Source organism: Meriones unguiculatus, chromosome 4 (genome assembly GCF_030254825.1).
Source record: "Meriones unguiculatus strain TT.TT164.6M chromosome 4, Bangor_MerUng_6.1, whole genome shotgun sequence".
Classification (NCBI taxonomy): Eukaryota; Metazoa; Chordata; class Mammalia; order Rodentia; family Muridae; genus Meriones; species Meriones unguiculatus.
Window position 1 is genome coordinate 89742754 of NC_083352.1, and position 24028 is coordinate 89766781.

The 24028-nt window shown below is 41.5% G+C and overlaps 1 protein-coding gene across 8 annotated transcripts in view; it reads right to left on the reverse strand.

The window, feature by feature from the left end:
- The window catches only part of Atxn2 (ataxin 2), a 112795-nt gene that overhangs the window by 41773 nt on the left and 46994 nt on the right, over positions 1 to 24028 (reverse strand). For all 8 annotated transcript variants that reach the window (XM_060382454.1, XM_060382453.1, XM_060382450.1 and 5 more), the window contains exons 6-9: positions 6817 to 6941; positions 3269 to 3360; positions 2636 to 2833; positions 1191 to 1369 (exon numbers count right to left, since the gene is read on the reverse strand). In XM_060382454.1, coding sequence (XP_060238437.1) covers positions 1191 to 1369; positions 2636 to 2833; positions 3269 to 3360; positions 6817 to 6941 — 594 coding nt within the window. The remainder of the gene's footprint in view (positions 1 to 1190; positions 1370 to 2635; positions 2834 to 3268; positions 3361 to 6816; positions 6942 to 24028) is intronic.

Sequence of the window (24028 nt, forward strand, 5' to 3'; positions counted from 1 at the left end):
GAAAGGGTCCCACTTATCTACAGTCTGCTACACCAAGGGGAAGAATTGCAAACTGCAGTGTACAAACCCTGACAACAGGTTCAGCACTGTGGTCACTTCTCTGATGCTTAGCTAATAGTCAGGGCTCCTCTCTAACAGTCTAACAGGGGACTCTGTACTGGAATATCATACATTTCTCAGCACTCTTCAAGTTTTTAACTTGAAAATTCTGTTCATAAACAACTAAAAATCTTTACTCAGTGAGCAAAGAATTTTCATCATCATTACTAAGTAGAGAAAATACTCAAGAGTGTTTACTTGGAGAGGAATTCTGGAGAAAAGACTCAGTGAAAATAAATCCAACTGGAAACGCTGTGTGCCGCTTTCACACATCCCGCATTCCTTTCTTTCCTCTCTCCCTCCTTTCCTTCCTTTAGCATGAGATCTCACATGACCCAGCTGGCTCAAACTTCCTGTGGATCCTACACTGGCCTTTGTCTCCTCATATTTCTATGAGCCACCTCATTCAGCTTACACTGTTCTAACCTTCAGCAGCTGAAACTGCTGTCCACTCTTTTCCCTGTCAATTACCGTATTTCCAAATAATTCACTTCTGCTGTTAATCTGTATTCATCTGACTGGAGACACTACAGAAAGTGCCTTCCTACCAAGATCCAAGGCGCTACACTCTATCACCTACCCTCAGGAACCAAAGGTTCTCTCTGCTGTATTTTCCAGCAGAGTTCTTTCATGACTTTCTTCACATGACTATTGCTCATGTCTGATATTACAAATTAGCCCAAGTTCTCCCTTGAACTAAGCATAACTGAATCCATCACAGTTAATGAAAACAAGTCTGCACTAACTTGAGTGTCTTCCACATGAACTGTGCCTACGGTTTTGTTACCCAGTGTTTTTAAGACTGAGAACCTAGTCAACACTTTCCAATTTATTTCTATGTGGAGTGTTTTTAGGCCAAATAAACATGAAGACTGCAACAGTTCAGGGCCTTGTTATCACTCAAAATGCATGAAGGACATATATAATGTTACACTATCTAGCAGCCACAGAACAAAACTAAGTTATATACAATAAAAGCTACTCAACAAAATTCACAAATGGCATGCACATTCCTATCACTTATATAAACAGATGTTTAGACAGCTCTGTACTTGATCACAAACATCAACAAATATGGTCAAAATACTTGCCTCCATTAACTACTCTTTGGTCGGCAGCAGAGCTTGGGCTAAAATCTGAAGCGTGAGAGGAAGCTCTTGATGGCACTGAGCCTGGTCCAGGCTGGCCCATCCGTGGTGAGCTCTGTCTCCCACTTCCCCAGGATAAGACTTCTCTGTTTCTTTGTCCAGGAGGAATATATTTATTTTCCCTGGAAATGAGAGATCCTCAAAATTATTTATGCTAAAAGGTACTGGGCTAACAAACACACCAAGAGGTACACTACACACCACACCACCTCATACCCTGCAGGTCTTGTTCGGCCAGCAGTTAACAAGCTGGGCTCACTTGTACCCTCCTTAATACTCTGATGCTTAGGAAAACTGTAAAACTCAGCTGTGAAATCTTGAAGTTATGATGCAGCTTGTATTTTACCCACAATGCAGCAGGTGTTCTAAAACATGTTTATGAATAAACAACAGACCCATAAGCCCCCAAAATACTCTCAACCACTGAGTCATCATTTCTCCCTTCAAATTCACCTTACACTGTTCATGTGTTCTCAGAACAAGCATCAGTAAAAGTTGAAAGGTGGGCTCATGCCTCCCTAGTTTGTCCAGCCTTCACACTATGAGTCTGTCTAGCAGCTTTCTCTCTGCTGCAATACTGTGTAACTGACAGACTCAGATTGTGTTTGTGCCTCACTGTTAAATATAGGCTATTCTTCAAGCATGGCACACAAGTGGATCTGCCACCTGCCAGCATGGCATTCAAAATACTGATCCTGGGTTCCTAGCCTTTACCTAAAGTGAAAAGGCCAGATTCTCTTATAGGCCCATGTGTATGTGGGAGTGAAAACCTTTCCCCACACTCCCAGTGGCAGACAGGCCCCATTGTCATATCAGAAATGTCACCTCACCTCTTTTGAACACCACAGACAAAAAAAAAAAAAATCTAGTTCTTCCCCACTCCAGATGTCCCTGGTGCTCTGAAAAGACCTTCAACCCACAAACCACACTGCACTGCCACTAGGTCACTGGGTCCCACTCTGACCTTATTTTAAGGAACTCCTCAGGGTCTGGGCTGGGTCCTCACATGGGTCCAACACTTGACTCCAGAGAGCTGAATCCCAGAAGGTACTATCAAGATGACCTTGTAGTTTTTTTTCCCCCCTCTAACACTTTTTTTTTTTTTTTTTTTTTAATTTCAAGACATGGTTTCTCTGTATAGCCCTGGCTATCCTGGAACTCACTCTGTTCGAGGCTGGCCTCGAACCCACGAGATCGCCTGCCTCTGCCTCCAGAGTGCTGGGATTAAAGGCGTGCACGACCATCACCCAGCTCTCCAACAAAGTCTTAAGCCAAATCCATCAGTACTTTCTACCTAAGTTTCATGAAAGAGAAAACAGTCAGACTACATCTTACACAGACCTTAAATCATGTGTGTAAAACACTACACTGTGGTTCCCTTTAAATACCTAGTGTTTGTGCCATGCCCCTCACGATCAGTGCAGTTTCTCTGGACTGCGGTGTACTTTTCTTCCTCGCTTCTGTCATCATTCTCAAGGGCCAAACGAGCTTTGTACTGAGCACTGGATTCGATTTCCTCTGCCAACTGGTTTGCCCTTGCCTCCCGTTTTAGAAACTCCTCTGAGTTGTCCCTTTCTAAGGGAACTCTAAACAGAGAAGAAAAAAAAAGATATAAGTGATCGTTTCAACACTCAACTACTAAGAAAGTTTAGAGCATGGGGTTACCAAGGACATTGCCAAAGTAAGGGGTACTTTGCTATCAAAACATGCATTTTTATTATATAGAAGAACATTTACTATTTCAAGAACTGGTTCATGACAACCCTAACCTCTGTAAATTTAACTTTTTTACAATTTAAAAACAAACACAAAATGTATTTTGACCAGAAAACAAGGAACAGGGAAGGAAATTACATTTATTCCTTGTTTTCATGTATGTCTGTCAGCCTAAATAGTTAATAAAAATGTTATACTTTTCTTTTAATTCGAAACTAAAAAGAAAATTTAGTCAACAACATAAGATAAGCTGATAAAAATCAAAGACAAATGCACCAAAATGAAAGGGAACTTTGTGAACTTACGTATATGAAGATAAACTGCTATCATAAGTAGACACTACACCATAATTCTCTTCATTATATCGAAACATATCATTGGGATCCCATCCGTTAGACTAGAAGAAAAATGAAGGTCGTTTTCCAAAATGAAACTTTTTAATTCAGCTGTAATTGATTTTTATAGAAACATCTAATAAAGTGTATTGGTTGGCTCTAACTCTCACCCCTTCCCTCCAAAAAGGGCAAACTTTACTTTAAAAATCTTTTAAAGAAAGCTAGACATGGCTCATACCCATCATAATAGCACTTAGGACACTGAGACAGGAGGATATTTTGAATTCAAGGCCAGCCTGGGATACATTTCCAAAGGCCCTACTTAAAAAAATAACTCTTTAGGAAAAACTTTTCTTACACGTATCATCCCCTTAATCAGTAGGTGATTACATCAGTTATCTGACAGGATGTGAGGAAAACTTGGACAATCCAGACACATCAAAATTCTAGGGCCTCTGGGTCAGGGCTTCCACTTGTGTTAAAAGCCTTCCCCAGAAACTTCCATTGCTAAACTGGGTCAGAGAAGGACAAGAAGTGTATCGTGACAGCCAAAAACATTTCTTTCAGTACTTGGAGTAAGGAAGAGCAAAGTCAAAACTTTTTCTATTGAATTTCCACACTAGAATAAAACCTTACCCAGCCCTTCCCCTCCCCTAGGTAGGTGAGGAAGGATAGCATAAAGGCTATGGGAAGGTAAATGGGATGATGTCAAACAAGCTAAGTTTTACAGAAGTTTTGCCAGAAAGGGTTGTAAGAGGACCTCGGCAACAGCTATGGGTCCCACTGCCCTAATGTTCAACCTCAGCACTGTTATCCTCCATTGGTGAAGGAGGGAACTGTCACTCTCAAAACATAGGCTGCACTCTTCAATGTGGAGAAACTAACCCAGAATACAGCCAGAATCTTCAGTGGCAAGTATCAATGGATGGCTTGCCACTAACTTCTCTCATGTCTAGCGCTCCTTTTAAAGCCTAACAGGTTGATAGCCCAGTGGTCAAGAATACATATTAATTTTCCAGGGGACACAGTGGAGAAAGAGCGCCAACTCTCACAAGCTGTCATTGAGACTCCACAACTCAATATGTATGCCATGGTGTACACACACAGACACACAAACTCTCACTCACTCACTCTCTCATATATATAACATTTACAAATATAAGTAATTTTTTGTAAATTGAGTGATGCACCACACTAAACAGAAAAATATATATCAGAACTAATCATCTTCAAGTTCCAGGGCACATAAATAACCACCATTAGGAGTTTCACCAGCTTAAGCCAATGGTTCCAAAGTTAAGAGCTTTTACTACTGAGCTGGGCATGGTGGCACAGACCTTTAATCCCAGTACTCAGGAGATAGAGGCAGATGGATCTTAGTTCAAACAGCCAGGTCTACAGAGCAAATTCCAGGACAACCAGGTGTACCGGAGAGAAACCCTGTCTGGGGGAGGGAAGGGAGGAAACAACAAAACAAACCAACAAAAAAAGAGCTCTTAGTACTGTTACAGAGGAACAAGGCTGGATTTACAGCTTCTGTACAGCAGCTCTCAACTAACTGAACTCTAGTTCTAAAATCTGACACCCTCTTTGGTCTTCATGGTGAATATTCTGCAACTTGCTTTGTTTGTTAATAAATATATTAAGTATCTTTCCTATTTGAATACTGGCTTTTGGTAGGTATATATTTCTATTAAGTATCAGTATTCATGCTTAACTGATGGGTACCTACTAGTAGAAATAATGCTGCAAAAAATACCCTGCAACATAATTATTTGCATGTATTATAGATATATTACGACTAAGGTAAATTCTTATTTTTAAATGTATATATTTCCTTTTTCTTTCTTTTTAAAGATAGGGTTGCAAGCCAGTTGGTGTTGCATACCTTCCAGCACTCGGGATGTAAAGCCAAATGGATCTGTGTGAATTCTAGGCCAGCCTGGTCTACAGAGTAAAGTTCCAGGACAAACAAGGTTATGCAGAAGAACCAAGTCTCGAAAAACAAAAACACACAACACAACACAACACAACACGACACGACAGTGCAGTCCAGGCAGACCTAGAACTTGCTATGTAGATCAGACTGCCTGGAGGTCAGAATCCAACTGCCTCTGCCTTCTAAGTGTTGGGACTAATGGTATGCATATGCACCACCCACAATTAGCTGAAATAAATTCTCAGTAGTAAGACTAACAGAACAAATCATACATTTTAAATTTTGATAAACACCTGGAGGGGTCCCCAAACCTTCAATGAACTTTTCCCCCTAACTAATAAAGTAAAAACTGTTCCTGTTTCCCATCCCAAAGGTGCAGTGGTATCACCCATGAAAAGCATCATACCAGCCTTCCAGGACAATCTTGTTCTTTAGCCAACTGAGTTCTTAGAAAAGTCACTATTTATCACATAACTGAGTCCTATACAGTAAACGTGGTTCTCTATTCACAACAGAAGGTTCTTTGCCCACTTAACCTTATTTATGACACAGCTGAACATTAAATCACTATACTTTAGGGGGCTGGAGAGACGGTTCAACGGTTATAAGCATTCTATTCTTCTAAAGGACCTGAGTTCACTTCCTAGTACACACATGGACACTCACAACCATCTGTAACTCCAGTTCTAGGGGATATGACACCTTCTTCTAGTTTCTAAAAGCACCAAGTATATATAGTGCAAAGACCTACATGAAATACAGCCATACACAAAAAATAAAAATTGTAAGTATAGAAAATATAATAAGCTCTATGCTCTATCACAAAGTCTACTAAGATTTGACTTGTAGATGGTATGCCAGGACAAATAATACACGATAAATGGGCATTTCAGAAACAAATTTCTATAGAAAATAGTACTGATTTAAGTTAAAAAAATTAGGCAATAGGTAAATTTTCATGTAACCTAATTATTTATGTTTTGTGATTGCTATTTTTCGCCCACAGACAGGATCTGACTGTGTAGCCATAGCTAGCCTCAAACTTGTTACGTAGACCTGTCTGTTTCTGCCTCCTGATATAAATCAGGTAACACCACATCTGGCTGCTTTGTTTGTTTTTTTTAAGTCAGGGTCTTATATAGCTCAGGCTAGCCTCCAACTTTCTCTTCAGTACATGTTGAACTCCTAACTTCTACAGTTGCCACACCCAACTTAAAAGTTTTATCTTAATGAGAACTCTCTTTCTCAGACAAAAAAAGCCAACTTGACCTCATTTCTAGGAAAAATCAACACAGAGTTAAGTGGTACCTATCTTAGGCTGCTTATTTTGCAGGTATTCAACACAAAACAAGCTGCCATCTCTTAACTTCCAGTTTCCAAAAGTAAATTGCTCATCACTATCTTATTACAAAGAACTTAAGAGTGCAGAGCCCTCAAGTCAAGGTGACGGTCTTTTCTTTTCTTATTCTTTACTGCCCAGAGACAAAGCACTGCTTTAAACGTGCTCCCTATGACAGAAGCTTGTTTACATTGTGGGCTGGGGTGTGCTGCACCCTGAGCTATCACAGAGGTCACTCACCACATCATTCTCCAGAGCCTCCAGCTCCTCGCTGGCTGTGAGCTCCCCAGCATCCCAGGGCTCCAGGGCTTTCTCCTTGTGCTCACCGTTCACTTTAGCGCTGACTGCAGAGTCGGTAAAAGCATCTGTAAAATGACAGCAGGCAGGCAACATTCAGATGCAGAGCAGTAACCATGACAAAGTGAATTCTGGGATCTAAGTAACAATGAACCAGTGCACTACAGCACAGGTGACTAGTGAAGACATTTCCTCATCACTTCACGTTGTGAAGCACTGCATACAACCAAGCTAATTTAACTGTGAGTTCATGCTCTCTTTGGTTGAAGAGATCCACCCATTAAGATAAATCTTTACACAGGCTCTGTGGCGTACGCCTGTAATCCCAGCACTCCAGAGGCAGAGGCAAGCAGATCGCTGTGAGTTCAAGGCCAGCCTGGTGTATAAAGTAAGCCCAGGACAGCCAGGGCTACACAGAGAAACCCTGTCTCAAAAAACCAGAAAACAAAAAGACACATCTTTTAAGTATCTATAGCCAAATACCATTAGTTGTCCTGTTTCTTTCTTTTCTTTTTTTTTTTTTGGAGACAGTATAGCCCTAACTGACCTAAAACTCAACATGTAGCCCAGACTGGCCTTGAACTTGTAGCACTCCTCCTGCTTGTCTGTACCTCTCCAGTGCTGGGATGGCAAGCAAGTGACACCCTGTGTGACTGTGACTAGGCAGAATGGCTTTAACATTCTAAGCTTAGGTCTCTGTGCAGAATCAGTATCCAAATGTATATTCTGACATGTGGTAAGTTAAAGCCATTCTTAGTGACCCATCCCTTTCTAAAACATCTCCTCAATACCATCTTCTTAAGATGTTCAGATTCAAGATGGGTGTGGTGGTGCATGTCTTTAATCCTTGTACTCAGGATGCAGAGGCAAGAGTCTCTGAGTTCCAGGGCAGACTGGTCTACAAAGAGAGTTCTAGGACAGCCAGGGTTACACAAAGAAACCCTGTCTCAAAATATCGAAAAAAGAAGAAGTAGTTCAATTCTACAGAGTCTGTCTCTAGCAGGCTCAGGAGGCAGGCTCACGGAAACTAGTATTAGCCCACAAGCTCCCAAACCCTTGTGGCCCAACTGGCCCGACCCTTACTGCAAGTTGCTACAAAGAGCAAGAAGATAAAAGTGTTAAGGTGTAGAATTATCCCACAAAAGAAACTATTTCAGGGTTTTGATGTGGCACTGCTTAGTCATAGCATCCCCAGGGGTCAAGCAAGATACTGCCAAAGTAAAATATGCGGGTGACAAATTTTAAGCATAGTACTGAGGGCTTGCGCGGCCTAACCACCTCTTTCCAAATGGGGGTATAGAAACATGGACATGTGCCATGCTTACTAGCTGCTTGCCTCACCAGTAGATGTCTCCTGCTACTATCAATTACAAGCACCAAGCATGCATACAAGGAACCCCTCAGAGCAACAGAAGTAGAATGGAGCTGTACCGGGGATAAATCTTTTTGAGAGGGACAAGACACTGCTCATTTCCCAACACCCCATCTTCATCTGGAAGCCCTAAATAGCCCCAAATAGCTAGTCTCATTATTTTCTGCTAGATTGACTCAAACCTTATTCTACGTCATTTGATGTAGAAGCTCTATCAGCTGTTGGTAAAAATTAATTTATAAACCTGGAGAGAAGACTCTGCTCTTGCGGAAGACTAGGTTCAGTTCCCAGCACCTACACTGGGAGGCTCACAACCACTGATAGCTCCAACTCTGGGAGATCTGACATGCTCTTCTGGCCTCTACAGGTACCTGTACTCAGGCGAACATACACATACACTTAATCAAAAATAATCTTTTAAAAATGAATTTACTCACACGAAGAAACCCTGTCTTGAAAATCAAAGACGACAACAACAACAAAAAAGAAATTACAATCGCATATAATTATTTGTTAGGATCCTGAGATTCCTTTAACTAAAAGGAACTAAAAACACAAAGTCTATTACAGGGCACATACTACCAGTCATATTCATCTCTACGCAAAGCTGCAGCATTGCTTATCAACAAAACACTGTTAACATGTTAACCACTAGCTTTTTTAAAAGCACACATTTATGTTAATAAAGCATCTACTTAGATACAAACTGAGCATAAAAAAATCTCAACATTCAGCCCAGCATGGTGGCCCAAGCCTGTAATCCCAGCATTCAGGAGGCAGAGGCAGGAAGATCTCGGTGAGTTCAAAGCCAGCCTGGTCTACAAAGTGAGTTCCAAGACAGCCAAAGCTACACAGAGAAAACTTGTCTCAAACAACAAAATCTTAACATTCTGATTCAGGAAGTTAAAACTCAAAGCTGAGAACTGTGTCTCAAAAACTGTGAGGCTGAGGTATGAGGTTCATTGCTACACAATACAGTAAGACCCTGCCTGAAAGAAACTGCTAAGACAGAGAAAGAGATACAGACAGGAAGAAAGAAATGAAGGAGGAAAGCATAAAAGGTAAAGTATAGAAGAGTGTCCCACAGCCACAAGTTATTCTCCTTTTTGGACACCGAGCCTCAGAGACAGCCAAGTACGGTGGACTGCACCTCTGAGATTATCCACGCTCAGCCTTTGGGTGTGATTATCCACACTCAGCTGTGTGCCACAGCTGGCTAAATGCATCTTCTCTTGTTTGGGGGAACGTGTGTGAAAATTTCAGCAACTTTAGGGATGAGTCAAAAGTACCTCTCAAGAGTAACACTGTGGGGAGAAAAAGAAAAAAAGACAAAACAAAACAAAACAAAAAAATCCCATAAAATTCCAACCCACAAACTTTCAACTACATTTTTGTGTTCTGATTCTGAGCATCATCAGACAGCAGCCTACTCAGAAGATAGCTCAGAAGAAGTGAGCAGACCTGGTGAGTCCCTAGAACCAGATTCCCACTGCTGTCGACAATGAAGGTTGCATTAAGAGGCATTGACTCAGCCTGCTTCATTTTCACTACTACATATTATAAAGAAAGAGTAGTCACACACTGTAACTTAGCTCATGCTCTTCCTTCAAAGTAGAAATGGAAGCAAGGAAAATGCAAAAGGACCCAAGGAATGGCACTCCTTCAAAAAGCAAGCAGCTTTCTAAAGCCAGTTTGGAGAGAGGCTTCAGCCCCAAGTACCAGACTTCAGGACAACAGTCTCATGATCTAAAGGGAAGAAAGACTTGAAAGGTAATCCCATATTCTGAGCAATATTCCATATGGCAGAATGAACTGTACCACTTGTACAATAAATATATTTCTCTTATCGTAGCTTGGACTTTAGAAGTATCACTGCTAGTGACTAGGAATCCCAGTCACATTCTAGTCACAGGCAGACCATGTCCAAGTCATAACTGAATGTCTATCCATTTTCTCTTGTGGTCTACATGCCATAAACATTGTAAACACAACATGTAGTACCACTTAAGCACAGAAAAGAAAAGGAGAAACAGGAGGACTTATCAGACAAGAAAGAAATATTTAGCTGTTTCTGTCTCCCTCTCTTACTTGATAAACACACAACTTACAAAAGCCTCCAGACTAGAGGGGGAAAGGTACACTTTACCCCACTTCTATGCCTCACCCACAATGGGCATCTGTAGTCTGGGTCATTGCTGCCACCTGGCTTAGTAGGAAATAACTATTTCCTATCCCATCTACACTCTGCCCCTCAAACAACTCTATCTCTAAGAAAATGTTCAACTTCTCCAGGTATGGTGGCTTATGTAAGTAACTCAAGTCAACCTGGGGTACATTGTACATTTCAAGCTGCCTCAAACAGGGAGAAAACAAAGCAAAACAGCCAAACTTGTCCAAGAATTGGATTTTGATGATGATGATGATGATGATGAAGAAGAAGAAGAAGAAAAAGAAGAAGAAATGGGCTGGCATTTGGCCCTAAATGGCTAAAGAGGATCAACTCCCCTGAGTAGTCCTTTGACCGCCACATGCTTGTCAAGGACATAATAAATGTTTTAAAAATAGTGAAACTCATTAACGTTTTTACAGACCTGGTCAATTTCTAATGCTACTGGGTCTATGCTTCTCTTTTGTTCTCTATATTTTATTGTTTTTGTTTTTCAACATTTATTCATTTAATGTATGGAAAAGCAACAACACATGTGGTGGTCAGAGGACAAATTTTAGGAATCTATTTTCTCCTCTAAGCACTTGGTTCCTGCAAATTGAACTCAGGCCCTGCTTGGTAGCAGGCGGCTTTATCTCCTAAACTATCATCTTGCCTAATCTCTAAAAGAAATTTTGAAGGCCGAGCCAGAATAGTAGTCAGGTAAGTAAAATGTTAGTGCTATATTACAAGTAAACAAAAATTTTAAATTTACAGAACTACAAAATGAGGTAAAGTACAACTAAATAGAATGTTAGCTGGCACAGAGAGGCATTCATTTTGCTCCCCAGAACCATAAAAATTAAACTACAGGGCCAGTGAGAGGGCTCAGCAGGTTAAAGAGTTTGCTATCAAGAGGTTGAAAACCTGAGTTCAATCCCCAGAGGTAAAAAGAGAAACTATTAAACTTTGTCTGCTGACTTCCACGTGTGCACCCTCTATGCACTCGCCATGAAATTAAGAAAAATTTAATCCTGTCTTTTTGTTGACCATCCTCCAGAAGTAGGGGAAGCTGCCCAAGCCCATCTTTTTAGAATTTACTGCAATAACTGCTTCAATATAATCAGAATTTTGTTTTGTTTTGTTTTGTCCATTCTCTCAACAACAACCCCAAGCTCTAGAGGTAGAGTTTTTGTGTGCAGTCCTGGCTGTCCTGGAACTTCTCTGTAGACTGGGCTGGCTTTGAACTCACAGAGATCTGCTTATCTCTGTCTCCTGAGTGCTGGGGTTAAAGGCTTGTACCACCACTGTCCAGATGGGTCTGTTCTTGGGATTGGAGCTCATTCTGTAACAACCCAGAATGATCTGGAACTAAGTTGTAATGTTTGTAACCTAGACCAAACTGTAATGTATGGCAATTCTCCCATCTTAGCATGCCAATGCTGAGATTATAAGCATGTGCCACCATGCCCGGTTAATCAGAAACAAGCAAAGGGTTGAAGCTGAAACAAGACCAGCTGAACAGAACAGACAGGGATTAGGGCTAGATGCCAGGCAGAACCACAGGCCCTGGTTTCAAGCCCTTGTGCCACAAGTACACACAGTACATGGGCAAGTTTAATGTTATACAATTGACCCCACTTTGCTGTTTTAAAATACCAAAGTACACTGCAACCCCCAGTATGCAGTAGTGGAGAACACTCAGCCACTTGAAAACCTCCAAGTCAGCCTGTGATAAGTAAGACCTTGTCCCCAAAACAAACAAATTCCTTAGGGACTGGAGAGATGCCTCAAGCAGTTAAGAGCATATACTGCTTCTCCAGAGAACCCAAATCCAATTCCCAATACCAATGTTGGATGGCTCACAACCATCTGTTAACTCCAGCTGCAGGGGATCCTACACCTATGGGCCACATGGGCAGCCATGTTCGTGTGCACATAGTAGACACACATATACATAATTAAAAATGAAGCCAGGCTTAGTGGTGCATGCCTTTAACCCCAGAACTTAGGAGGTGGAGGCAAAGGCATGAGTTTGAGGCCAGCCTGGTCTGCAGAGAAGTTCCAGGAGAGCCAGGGCTACACAGAGAGTGGGGTGGAGGGTGGGAATAGGTAGGGACCTCCACAGATCCTCCCCTTTCCCAGATAAGGTACCCCATTAACCAAAACCCAGAATCCAAAAACCAAGAAGAAAATTATCACAGGAAGCTAGCTAAAAAAAGAAAAAAAAAAAAAAAAAAAAAAAGGCTTCTATGACTTACCAAAAGGAGACCTCCATAAAAAAATACTTGCTATTTCCTTTTTCGAGCATGGCCATTCACTGAAAGGGGTGGGGACACCAGGCAGAGAGAGAGTGCAAAGATTCTAGCTCCAGAATTTGGCGTGGAATGGTCTTTCTAATCTCACTGGGGTCTCCAAATGTTAATCCTGAGATTTGCAAGAGAAAAAACAGTTCCTATTTTTGAGCCAAATTTGAAGCAAGCTTTATTAAACACTGACCAGGATGGACTTTGGTCAGGACCATTCCCTAAAATTCCCAGGTGAGTTGCCCCCAGACATGTGTTGTAGGGGCCTTTAAGGACGAACCTACAAGACCACCATATTTTCCCTTGCTGCTTTTTACAACTCCTAGCATTCCAGGAAGTTACCTGGTCCATGGGCAGGTGGAGCTGTTGGGAGTTGGTCTGGTGCTATCCTATGTTAATCAATTTCCCCCTGGAGGCCTGCTTGCTACAAGCATACACTCACATACTCCAAATTTTGCCTCTCTGCTTAACCAATGAAATGCCAACACACCTGGGCAAGGTAGATGGGGAGGTGTGGCAAAGGTTTGAGGCTTTTGGGGACAGGGAGGATCTTGGAAAGAGACAGATAGGAAGGGAAGAGGAAGCTACCATGAGTTAGGTGGAGAGAGAAGCACCTGGGCCGGAAGGAAGGTGAGAACAGCATGGAAAGGAGAGAGCCAGATGAAGAATAAGCAAGTATTTATAAGATTACGGATGGAAGTTAGCCCAGACAGCAATGGTTAAGGCAGATGGAATGGGATGCGGGCTAGGAGATGAGATAGCATGAGTGGAATTATCTGCCTAGCCCAATGTATCATAAGGGAATTATAAAATCAGGAGTCTGCGTCCTTTACTGATTATGACAGCGGGTGAGACAATATCGCTGTAATAATTATAGGGCTAATAATAAACATATTTAGCCCGACACCTTTTATTTTCAGCAACATGGAGCTTATAGGTTAAGTTTGGGTCTTATAAAAACACCATCTTGAAAAACAAAAATAAATAAAATAATGAAATACATATTAACAAAAACCACCAAGAAAAGAAACATGGAAGAGCAGGAGAAGAGAACAGCACCACTATGAAGAAATTGATAGCTGTGGTCAGAGCTGACAGTCCTTCGTAAGCTGCTAAACAAGATAAAAAAGGGCAATGTTCCTAGTGGAGTACTGCTCTGAAAAAATGAAAAAAAAAAAGGGGGGGCAATTTGAAAATCATTCTCTACCATACCTGTCACTGAAAACTCACATCTGATGCATCAAGTCCCTAACCACAACCACAACATAGTGCAGGCCAGAAATACACAGCTCTGTCCTACATGCCAACACAATACACATTATAGAGATGAACAAACACTTAACTACAAAATGCAAGGCTTTGAGGAGCCCAATCACAGTCAACAGTTGTTCCTTCAACTGGAAACTTTAAAGCAGAGAATTAGGAAGAACTATAGTATTAAAATAAAACCAAGCCACATTTATAATCTCAACTCAGAGAATGGGGCAAGGGGCTCACCTCATGTCTCAGTCTAGTCTACGCTTCACAGTGAGTTCTAAGCCACACAAATGAGGCAATTAAATAAATTGCAAAAGTCCCAACTGATCTGTAGTAACCACAGCCTCTGGTTATTCTAAACAAGGCAAGGAACAATGGACACAGTAACGGTAGTGTTTGAGAACTATAGCCCAAACATGATTGATGGGCAAGAAGAGCTGAAGAAAAGTGGCTTAGGCCACCATTCTGAGGACACTGGCTATCTGAGTGAAGAAGAGAGAATGAAAAGAATGTGGACAGGATCATGCCAAGGAAAAGTTAACACATAAGCTGAGCATAGTAGCTCATGCCTGCAACCTTAACACCCAAAGTGAACCAACCAGAGCTATATGCGCCATCTTTAAGAAGAGTAGGAAATAATGTTTTCACATAAATTTAAGCCAAAAGTTCTCGTATATCTGTGCTATTTCACTTTGCTTTTTTTTTTTTTTTTGCGCTTGTTTTTGTAACAAGATCTCACTCTGTACACCTGGCTGCCTTAAACTAACAATAACTTTTCCTATCTCAGCCTACCCAGTGAGAGAATTAGAGGCCTGAGCTTAAGGAGAAGGTCAAGTAAGTCGGTCAGTTGTATGCTGTCCTGTTTGGTAGCTTAGAAGCTGACCTCTAGCCTCACAGAGCAAGACTCCCCCACTGAGCTACAGACCTGCACCAGCCTTCACTTATACGAGAAACCTGGCATCTTTTGGGAACATGCACTTCCTGAGCTATTTAGCTAAATAAACCCAGTAGAGTCAGGCCTCTAAAGACTAACATGTCATCTTTTTTGAGACAGGGTCTCTCTCTTACACAGCTTTGGCTATCCTTGAACTCATGTGTAGACCTGGCTGGCCTCAAACCCACAGAGATTCTCTGACTCCCATACAATGGAACTAAAGGAGTGCCCACCATGTTTCCCCTGAGGTGTCTGTCACCATGTAAGAGAAGGAACAAACATCCTATCACTGCCTTCAAAAAAAAAAAAAAAAAAAAAAAACCACTTGTTTTTATCTAGTAAACTGTTCATAAAACATTTTTTTGCTTTTAAACTACAAAGAAACCTCGATGAGAATCTGAATGTCCAATCCAACAATCACAACGTTTTATGGATATAAGGAAGGAATCCTACATCCACACAACTAGCTGTGGTCTTCAGTGGCAAAGTACTACATGAGCAATGGGGCACCACTCTGTGGTGCGTATGCTTCTAAGAGCTGGAAAGAAGAACACCTGCGTCAGTGGTATATAAACACAGCAAAACAAGAGTGCTCAATATGAAGGCAATGTAGAAGGATCAAGGATTTCTGCAGAAAACAATTTACATGAATAGAATTCAAGGAAAATACTTAGAAATAAAGCAGGGAGACACAGGCATGCAATCTCAGAATTCAGAAGGCTGTACATCAAGAAGACAGTAAGCTTGTAGCAAGACCAAGCTCATTGCAAGATGATCTCCAAATCACTGCCCCTCCCCAAAATCTTAAGTATAAAAACACTTACTCTGAAGGAGGCAAACATTTCTTTAAAAAACAAAACAAACAAAACCATGGAAGATGACCTGAGTAAGTAAAAAGACACCTCCTAATTTTGATTTCTCCCCAAATTTGAACTACAGACCTAATGTAATCTCTAGCAATTTTACAAAAAGTAACAAAATAACACTAAAACTCACTGGAAAACACAAGGTACCCATAGCAGTCAAAACAATTTGGAAGGCTTGGGTATGATGGTGGTGGTGTCTCTGTGAGCTAGAGGCCAGCCAGAGCAAAACAATGAAACCCAGACTCAAAAAAATTTTTTTCATGAGTGTCTGAGGAGTAGTACTTCTGTTTCTCTTGCAGAAGACCTAGGTTTGAGTCCCAGCACCCACATAGGAACTCACAACCACCTGCAACTAATCCAAGCTATCCAGTGACCTCTTCTGATCTCAGGACACAAGGCATGCACGAGATGCACATATCTACATGCAGGCACTCATATACATAAAAATAAATCTTTAAAAAGTTTAGATTCAACTTACTACAATGGCAAAGTAACAGGATACTACAGCTCTGTAGAGAACCACTGAAAATTCATATACCATTATTTCTTTAAAGATTTATTTTACGTGTATGCATGTTTTGCCTTTGTGTATGTCGGGGTACTACATGCATGCAGTGCCTGCAGAGTCCAGAAGAGGGCATCAGACCCCCCTGGAACTGGAGCTGAAGAGGTATGAAGTGCCATTAAGAGTACTGGGTTTCTGTAAAACAATGGGTTTCTGCAAGTGCTCACAGCCACTTCTGAGCCTTCTCTGCAGCTTCCGATACATCTTGACTTCAGTGTCGGCCTTACGTTCAGGAAAGGTACTAAGACACTTTTCTAGGAGGACAGTAAATGATGCCTGAACATCTGACATATCTACACATAAACAAGTTAAAATCCCCCACAAGCACAATCAGTTCTGGGGCACGAGAGAGTCTGTTTCTCTTCCAGAAGGAAGATCCCGATCCCAGCACCCACAAAGAGACTCCACAACCTCCTGTAACTTCAGTTTCAGAGTAGCCAATACTCCTTTTTAGCCTCCACGGACACCCCCACACATGGCAGACACACTAACACCATATATACAGAAATAAAAGTCTTACATCATAAGTTCCAGGAAAGCTGGAACTACACAGAGACATTAATGCAAAATAAAAATAAAATAAATAAAATAAAATACCTAGCTGTGATGACACATAGCTCTAACCCCAACACTCAGAAGGTAAAAAGGCAGAGACTATGAGTTTGAGGACAGTCTGGTCTACACAGCAGGTTCCAGGCAAGCCAGGGCCATTAGTTAGGCCTTGTCTTGGAAAAACAAAAACAAAAACATAAGCATACAAGCCACAAACCACAGAACAACAGGAATAAACCTTGATGGGCAAAACTTTCACAGGTAAAGAACCAAAGAAAAACAGGTAAATGGGACTTTAGGTGAATGGGGGGGTAGGGTAGTGTATGAAATAACTAGTCAAGAAAGCTACTTTTTCTAATTAATAAACAAACAAACAAATACATAAGTAAGCAAGCTGGGCAAGTTCCAGGTCAGTCTGGTCTACAGAGTGAGTTCCAAGACAGCCACAGAGAAAGCCTGTCACACACTCACACACTCACACACTCACACACACACACACACACACACACACACGTGCGCGCGCACACACCCCCAAAAAAAATCAAAACCCAAAAACAAGAAAGAAAAGAAAGGAAAAGAAAAAGAAACTGATGCTAGCACAATTATTCCAGCACCATAGGAGGCAGAAGTAGGCCAGCTTGGTCTATACAGCAAGTTCAGGTTAGACTGAAATACACAGAGACACAATCTCAAATATATAATTTAAAGAGAAAAGAAGAGAGAGAAAGAGAGGGAAGGGGAGGGGTTAAGAAAAGAAAAGAAAGAAACAAGTTAACTAATTGCTGGGCATGGCAGTGCACAACAATTCTAGCGCCTGAGAGGATGGACACATTAGTAGCTGGAGCCCTAGGTGGGAACCATTTTACACAGTACCTGGAAAGAATCAATCTGAAAAAGCAAACACTAAAGTGCTATTTTCTTTAAAAATACAACTTGCTGTTTTAAAGTGTCTTGGTTCCTCCCATAAAGCTGCATGGAAAACGGGACAGATGTCCCGGACAACAAATGGTGGAAAACACCTAAATTACTGTTCTATTGCTGTGAAGAGGTACCATAACTATGGCAACTCAAAGAAGAAAGCATTTAGTTGGACACTTATAGCTTTTAGAGGGGGAGTCCATTAATGGTGGGGAGCATGGCAGCAGGCAGGCACGGTGCTTGGGCATCTCCAGGTAGCAGGTAGTGTGGGCTTTTAACATCTCAAGGCCAACCTCTAGTGACACACCTCCTCCAACAAGATCACACCTCCTAATCCTCCCTAAATAGTCCACCAACTAGGAACCAAACATTCTCAATTCAAAGCCGCACAAAACCACACCAACCCTGTAATTGCCATGAGATCACGCAGGACTTTGAGCACATTGCTAGAGAGACTAGGATGTAGCTCAGTGGTCAACATGCCATGTACATAGCCTTCGATTGTCACCTAAGTGCTTCAGACCAGTTGTTCTAATAGGCAGAGCCAGTCTGTAACAGAGCAGCGGTAAGAAACCTAAACATCTTCTTCAGATAAATAATCGAAAATAATGACACTCCCATCAGAAATATAGCTACTAAAATACTTTTTAAAAGGACTTATTTTACTGAACACCTTTAATCCTAGGCCAAACTGCCCAGTGTCCAGAACAGGTGAAAAAAAACTGAGTAAAATTAAATAAATTCCATTTCTTATAGCTATGCAAACACTTGTGTCTTCCTGGCACACATTCAGCATCTTAAATTCAGACTGTTCTTTTCTAATAGAGACCAGAAGAAAAACTGTCTGTTTAAACATGCTTACACCACATCCTGCGTCCTAGGACCCCTTAGTGAAAAGGCATCCCATCCCTCAGCATTCAGCAGGGACACAAGAAACTAAAGCGGCCCATCACCATTCTTTCACTGCTGGCCTCGTGCCCAGTGTTAACATATCTGCTATTGCTAAGAAAAGATGAAACCATAACTACACCAGAGACCAGAGGCTGGTATGACACGGGGCCTACTGAGCATGTCAGGGCTCTTGTGAATTGTGTACCTGCTGTTGAGTTCAAGAATGCCACTTGCTTTTAGAAACCAAGACACATGTGTACCGGTGCCCGTCTTCCATTTGCCTCACTATCAGCAGGCAGGAGTAGCTTCCCCCTCTTTATCACCCAGCAAGGGAGAAGCAAACTCCACCCCTTTAAACTGTGGTTCTTTGGTTGGTGGGAGGCAGGTCACCATTTCATATGCATCAACACCTATCCTATTTCCTAGTTTCTAGCAGATCTTCTAGAGATAAGTCACTAGCTTTGTAGAAAACAAAATTTACTTCATTATTTTTCTTCTGTGACGGTCTGCTTTTCTGTTGCTGTGATAAACACCATAATGAAAAGCAAGTTGACGGAAAAAAGATCTCATGCCTAACAGGTTACAGACCATCATCAAGGAAGGAATGGTCATCAAGTTAAGAATTCAAGGCAAGAGCTTGAAGCAGACACTGGTGAAGTGCTGCTTGCTAGTTTGCTTCCAGGCTTACACTCAGCTACTCTAGATGGCCCTAGCCACCTGCCCAGAGGTGACACCTCCCCACAGAGGGATTGATCTTCCTCCAATCAGCAGTCAAAAAATGCTCCATAGATACATCCAAGGATCAATCTGATGGAAGATGGTCTTTCTTTCTAGTATATCAATCAGGCCACCAAGATTAGTCAGCACATGCCCATCTTCTCTCTCAAAATTATACAAATGCCAGGTGTGCTGTAGCATGTGTCTGCACCTCACTGTTGTCTTATATGGTACTATGCCAAAATAGTGGGAAATAGGAAGCTAATCCCTCCTACATGCTATCCAATGCCACTGGATAATGATATGCTTGTCTACAAGTAAAGCCTTGCCTTTACTGTGTACACAAAGACCAAGGCATGAGCTGACTGTTTGGGGTTCTTTATTCTGTCAATACAAACATTAAACTCTACTGCACTTTCATGTCTGGGAAGGTAAGTCCTACCTGTTGTATAGAAGGAAACATTTTCATCTTCTCTTTATAAATACATGGTAGTGCAAAACCTTTAGCACCATATCAGTATCTACAAAAAGGATGCTCTTCTCTCTAGAGATGATCAGATCACTGAGCACTAACCACACTGCAATATTAAATACTTACATTCAAACCATAGCAAAATCTCCAATTTGCCCAAATTTACTTGAAAAGCATTTTTATTTATTTAGTATTATTGTTTTGTTTTGTATTTGTTTTTTTTTTTTTTTTTTTTTTTTTTTTTTGCAAGGCTGGGCACTGACCCCAGTCAGGGCAAGGATAGGTGTAGCTCAGCTGGAGGAGTCTTGACTATCATACAGAAACACATCAGTTGGACACTCTGTACTGAGTAAGACTGTCGTTGTAGAAGACTCCTGTAACTTCAGGACATTAAGTGCAATCAAGATGGTCCTTGGCTGCACACCAAGTAGCCTGGGTACAGGAGACTCTGGGTATGAGGGACTAGACACAGACACAAACACCAATGAGATGGCTCAGTGGTTAAAGGCACCTGCCACCACACCTGACAATGAGCTCTACCAGGGTATTCATGTAATAGAAAATTAGTTCCCACAAGCTGTCCTCTAAACCTCACACAAATTCCATAGCATTCATGCCCACATAATAATAAGCAAATGTAATTTTATATAATAAACAAATGTAATTTTTAAAATGAAATATGTAAAAAACAATCAGGCCACCTTACTTTTACTAGTACTAAATAGTACTCTTATTCCTCCTGCCTCAGCCTCTAGCTAGAATTACAGAAAGCACTACCAAGCCCAGGAAAACTTGTTTTTAATGCTCTGACCTGCTATTGTACAGCATGTCCTATAACTGCAACACTCCCTCCAGAGGACAAGTAAACAGAAGGTCCACAGCCTCATAAATCTGCTTAGCCATCAGGGAGTAGCAATACTTGAGGAGGGTTAGGAGGTGTGGTCTTGCTGGAGAAAGTGTGTCATTGGAGGTAGGCTTTTAGGCTTTAAAAGCCCAATCCAGGCCTCGTGTCATTCCCGTCCTGCTGCCTATGGATCCTGTTAGAGAATTCTAAGCTAGTTCTCTGGCATCAGGCTTGCCTGACTGTTACCATGTTCCCAACCATGATGAAAATAGACTAAGCCTCTGAAACTATAAGCAAGCACCAATTAAATGTTTTCTAGAAGAGTTGCCATGGTCATGGTGTCTCTTCATAGAGATAGAACATTTACTATGACAGATCCAGGAAGATTCTTGAGGGCCATACCAATAGTTTAAAAAGAAGTTAAAAGGTTGCTAAGGGTAGACACTGGCAAGCAAAACTGCCTGCCAGCTACATAGAAAACTCCAGGGTTGCAGTCTTTGGATGTTATCACCCCTGCTGGGGTGAGCTTTCTGGAGGTGCAGCTGCTTTTGAGTTGTCCCTAATCCTTGTAATTCCTCACCCATACTCTAGTAACCCCAATGAAACTCATTAGTCTACCATGGTCTGTCCTGGGTTCCCTTTTTGTTGAGTTGTATGTGTTGTGTCACCCCAAGCCTCTGTCATACAACACCTGGATATACACATGAAAAATACAGAAAAGAATTTATATTTTCTGAAAATGTGTGAAAGTAACTATAGCAAACACTTTCAATCGCATTAAGCTAACAGTCCTTTTTTTTTTTTTTTTTTGGTGAATATTTTCATGAGCTTAAGTATTTGCCTAGAGTGAGATTTAAATGTACAGGTTTGTTTGTAGTTCCACAGAACAAGGAAATTTCACTGGGTTCTCAAAATAACTCAGAAGAGATCTGGGCACCTCTCTGCACTGTCCAGAGCCATCAGCAGAGTGACAACACTCCAGAGCCCAGCAAGCCTGCTCAGGCTAAGCACTGCTTCAGCTTTCTTACACTGTTAATCTTTGGTTTTATTTATTTATTTTATTTTGGGAGGAGAAAGGTGAGCATGTGTGGGGGTACACAGTCCTGTACCTACTTATCGGTTATTCTCCTGTCACTCTCCACCTTCCTCCTTTGAAGCAGAGTGTTTCCCTGAATCTGAGACTTAGCAGTTTTTGTTTGTTTTGTTCTGTTTCATCTAAGCTAGAAACCAGCAAGCTCCAGAAAGCTTCCTGTCTACCCTACTCAGTGCTGGAGTTACTTGTATGAAATGGACCACATCTGGCTTGTTATACTGGTGTTGGGATCCAAACTGAGGTCTCTGTGGTGACGGAACATGCATTATAAGCGAGTCATTTCTCCAGCCCTTTTTCCAGTCTTTACACAGAATTATGAGCCTTTAAAAATGTTTTAGAATACTAAATGTCATGCATTCAAAGAAACTAACTATAAGCCCATCTGCTGCATGCTAAGACTATCGTGGATACTGAAATTTTTTGTTGTGGTTGTTTTTTCCAGACTGGGTTTGTTTTGTTTTTCCAGACAGTGTTTCTCTGTGTAGCCCTGACTGTCAATGGACTCAGACCTGACTGGCCTCAAACTCACAGTGATCTGCCTGCCTCTGCCTCCCTGAGTGCTGGGATTAAAGGTGTAGGCCACATGCCCAGCTGATAATAAGAATTTTTAAAAGATTAAAACCCAGCCAAACAAATAAAACTAAGCAAGCATAAAAAAACAGACATACTGGCTCATGCCTGTAATCCTACTACTTAGGAAGCTCAGACAAGAGATTTATCAAGAGCTCATAGCAAGTTCAAGGCTAGCCTGGGGTAAAGAGTAAGCTCTTGTCTACAAAAAATAAAATAAAAAATAAAGATACTACTCAAATTTAGGGAACTCAGAATATAATGGGAAGAAACATCACTCTCATACAACTGGTCTAAGGGTAGCGGTAAGGCAATGGGCAGCGGCTTACACATGGCAAAAAGCCCGGAAAGCACAAGCATGTGAGACGGCAGTGTAAGAAGGAAAGATAAGCCAGGAATGAGGCAGAAAAGGGATGATCAATAGAGGAAAGCAGGTGCTGACACTATTAAAACTGAACATGTCAAATGTGGCCTGAGAGTCTGAAGGAGTCCCAAACAACCTGGTAGTGGCCTCAGGTAGGACTGTATGTATGAGAAGGGGGAAAGCAACTCTTTTCAGAGACAAAGACTTTAATAATTTGCAGGCAGAAGTGAAAGAACCAGTAGCATAAAGAGTGTGGTGTCCAGAAACAAGTAGTACAAAAGCCCAAGATGGTGGCCCATGCCTAGCAAGCCCAATTTAACACCCAGAGCCCAGAGTAACAAGGAATCAACTCCCTGAAGGTGTTCTCTCCTCCACACAGTAACACACATACATAATACGTACACTTACAGTAAGTAAAGGCCAAATAAAAGATCAGGGAGGGAGTAGGAATGCTGTGGAGGAAACTAATGGAGAGGTAAATTTAGTTGCTCCTTCCATAAAGCCGGAGGAAACAGAATCCAATTTGTAGATGAGGAGTAAGCAGTAGTTGTAATTACTTCAGGTCATTCTGCGTCATTACTTCTTACTGCATATGACCCAGGAAAGCACAAGTGATTATTTGGACTGCTTCCAATTTGAGTGGTCATAAAGAAGAAACTGAAAGAGATGACACACATCCTACTAGACCAAGCATCAGTGCTGAACAAGAGATTAGACATAAAGCATGTTCTGCTATTGCACCAAAACCAGAACAGAATGTGGCTCTTTTAAAATATCAGCTCTAAACGGCTCCAATACAGAACGAAGAATGATTTAGGCAAAGGGTTGGCAAGCTTTCCTGTCAAAGGCCAGATGAGATATATGTGCAAGGCCTATTGTCCGTTATAAGACTGACCTCCAGATCTGCAGGACAGCAGCTGCAGCCAACACATGAATGAAGGAACACAGCACTGTTACAATCAAACTTTGTATAACACTATATCCATCTGCTGACCTGCTATCCTAGCTGGTGAGACTACACAAAAGCACAGAGCAGTAAAGTTGCAGCATGAGAAACAAGCAAGAGGGGAGACATATAAATCCATACACACAGGGAGATCATCAAAACAAAGAACACAATACAAACACAAAATCACTAATCACTAGGGGCTGGAGAGCAGGCAGTGACAGCTGATGGTCAGCATGTATGAAGACTTGGGGGGCACAATGGAAAGAAGGGGGGGAAGGAAAATACAGACTAGAAAGGACCCTAGAAAGAGCAGAGCAAGAGAGAGAGGTCTGATTTTAA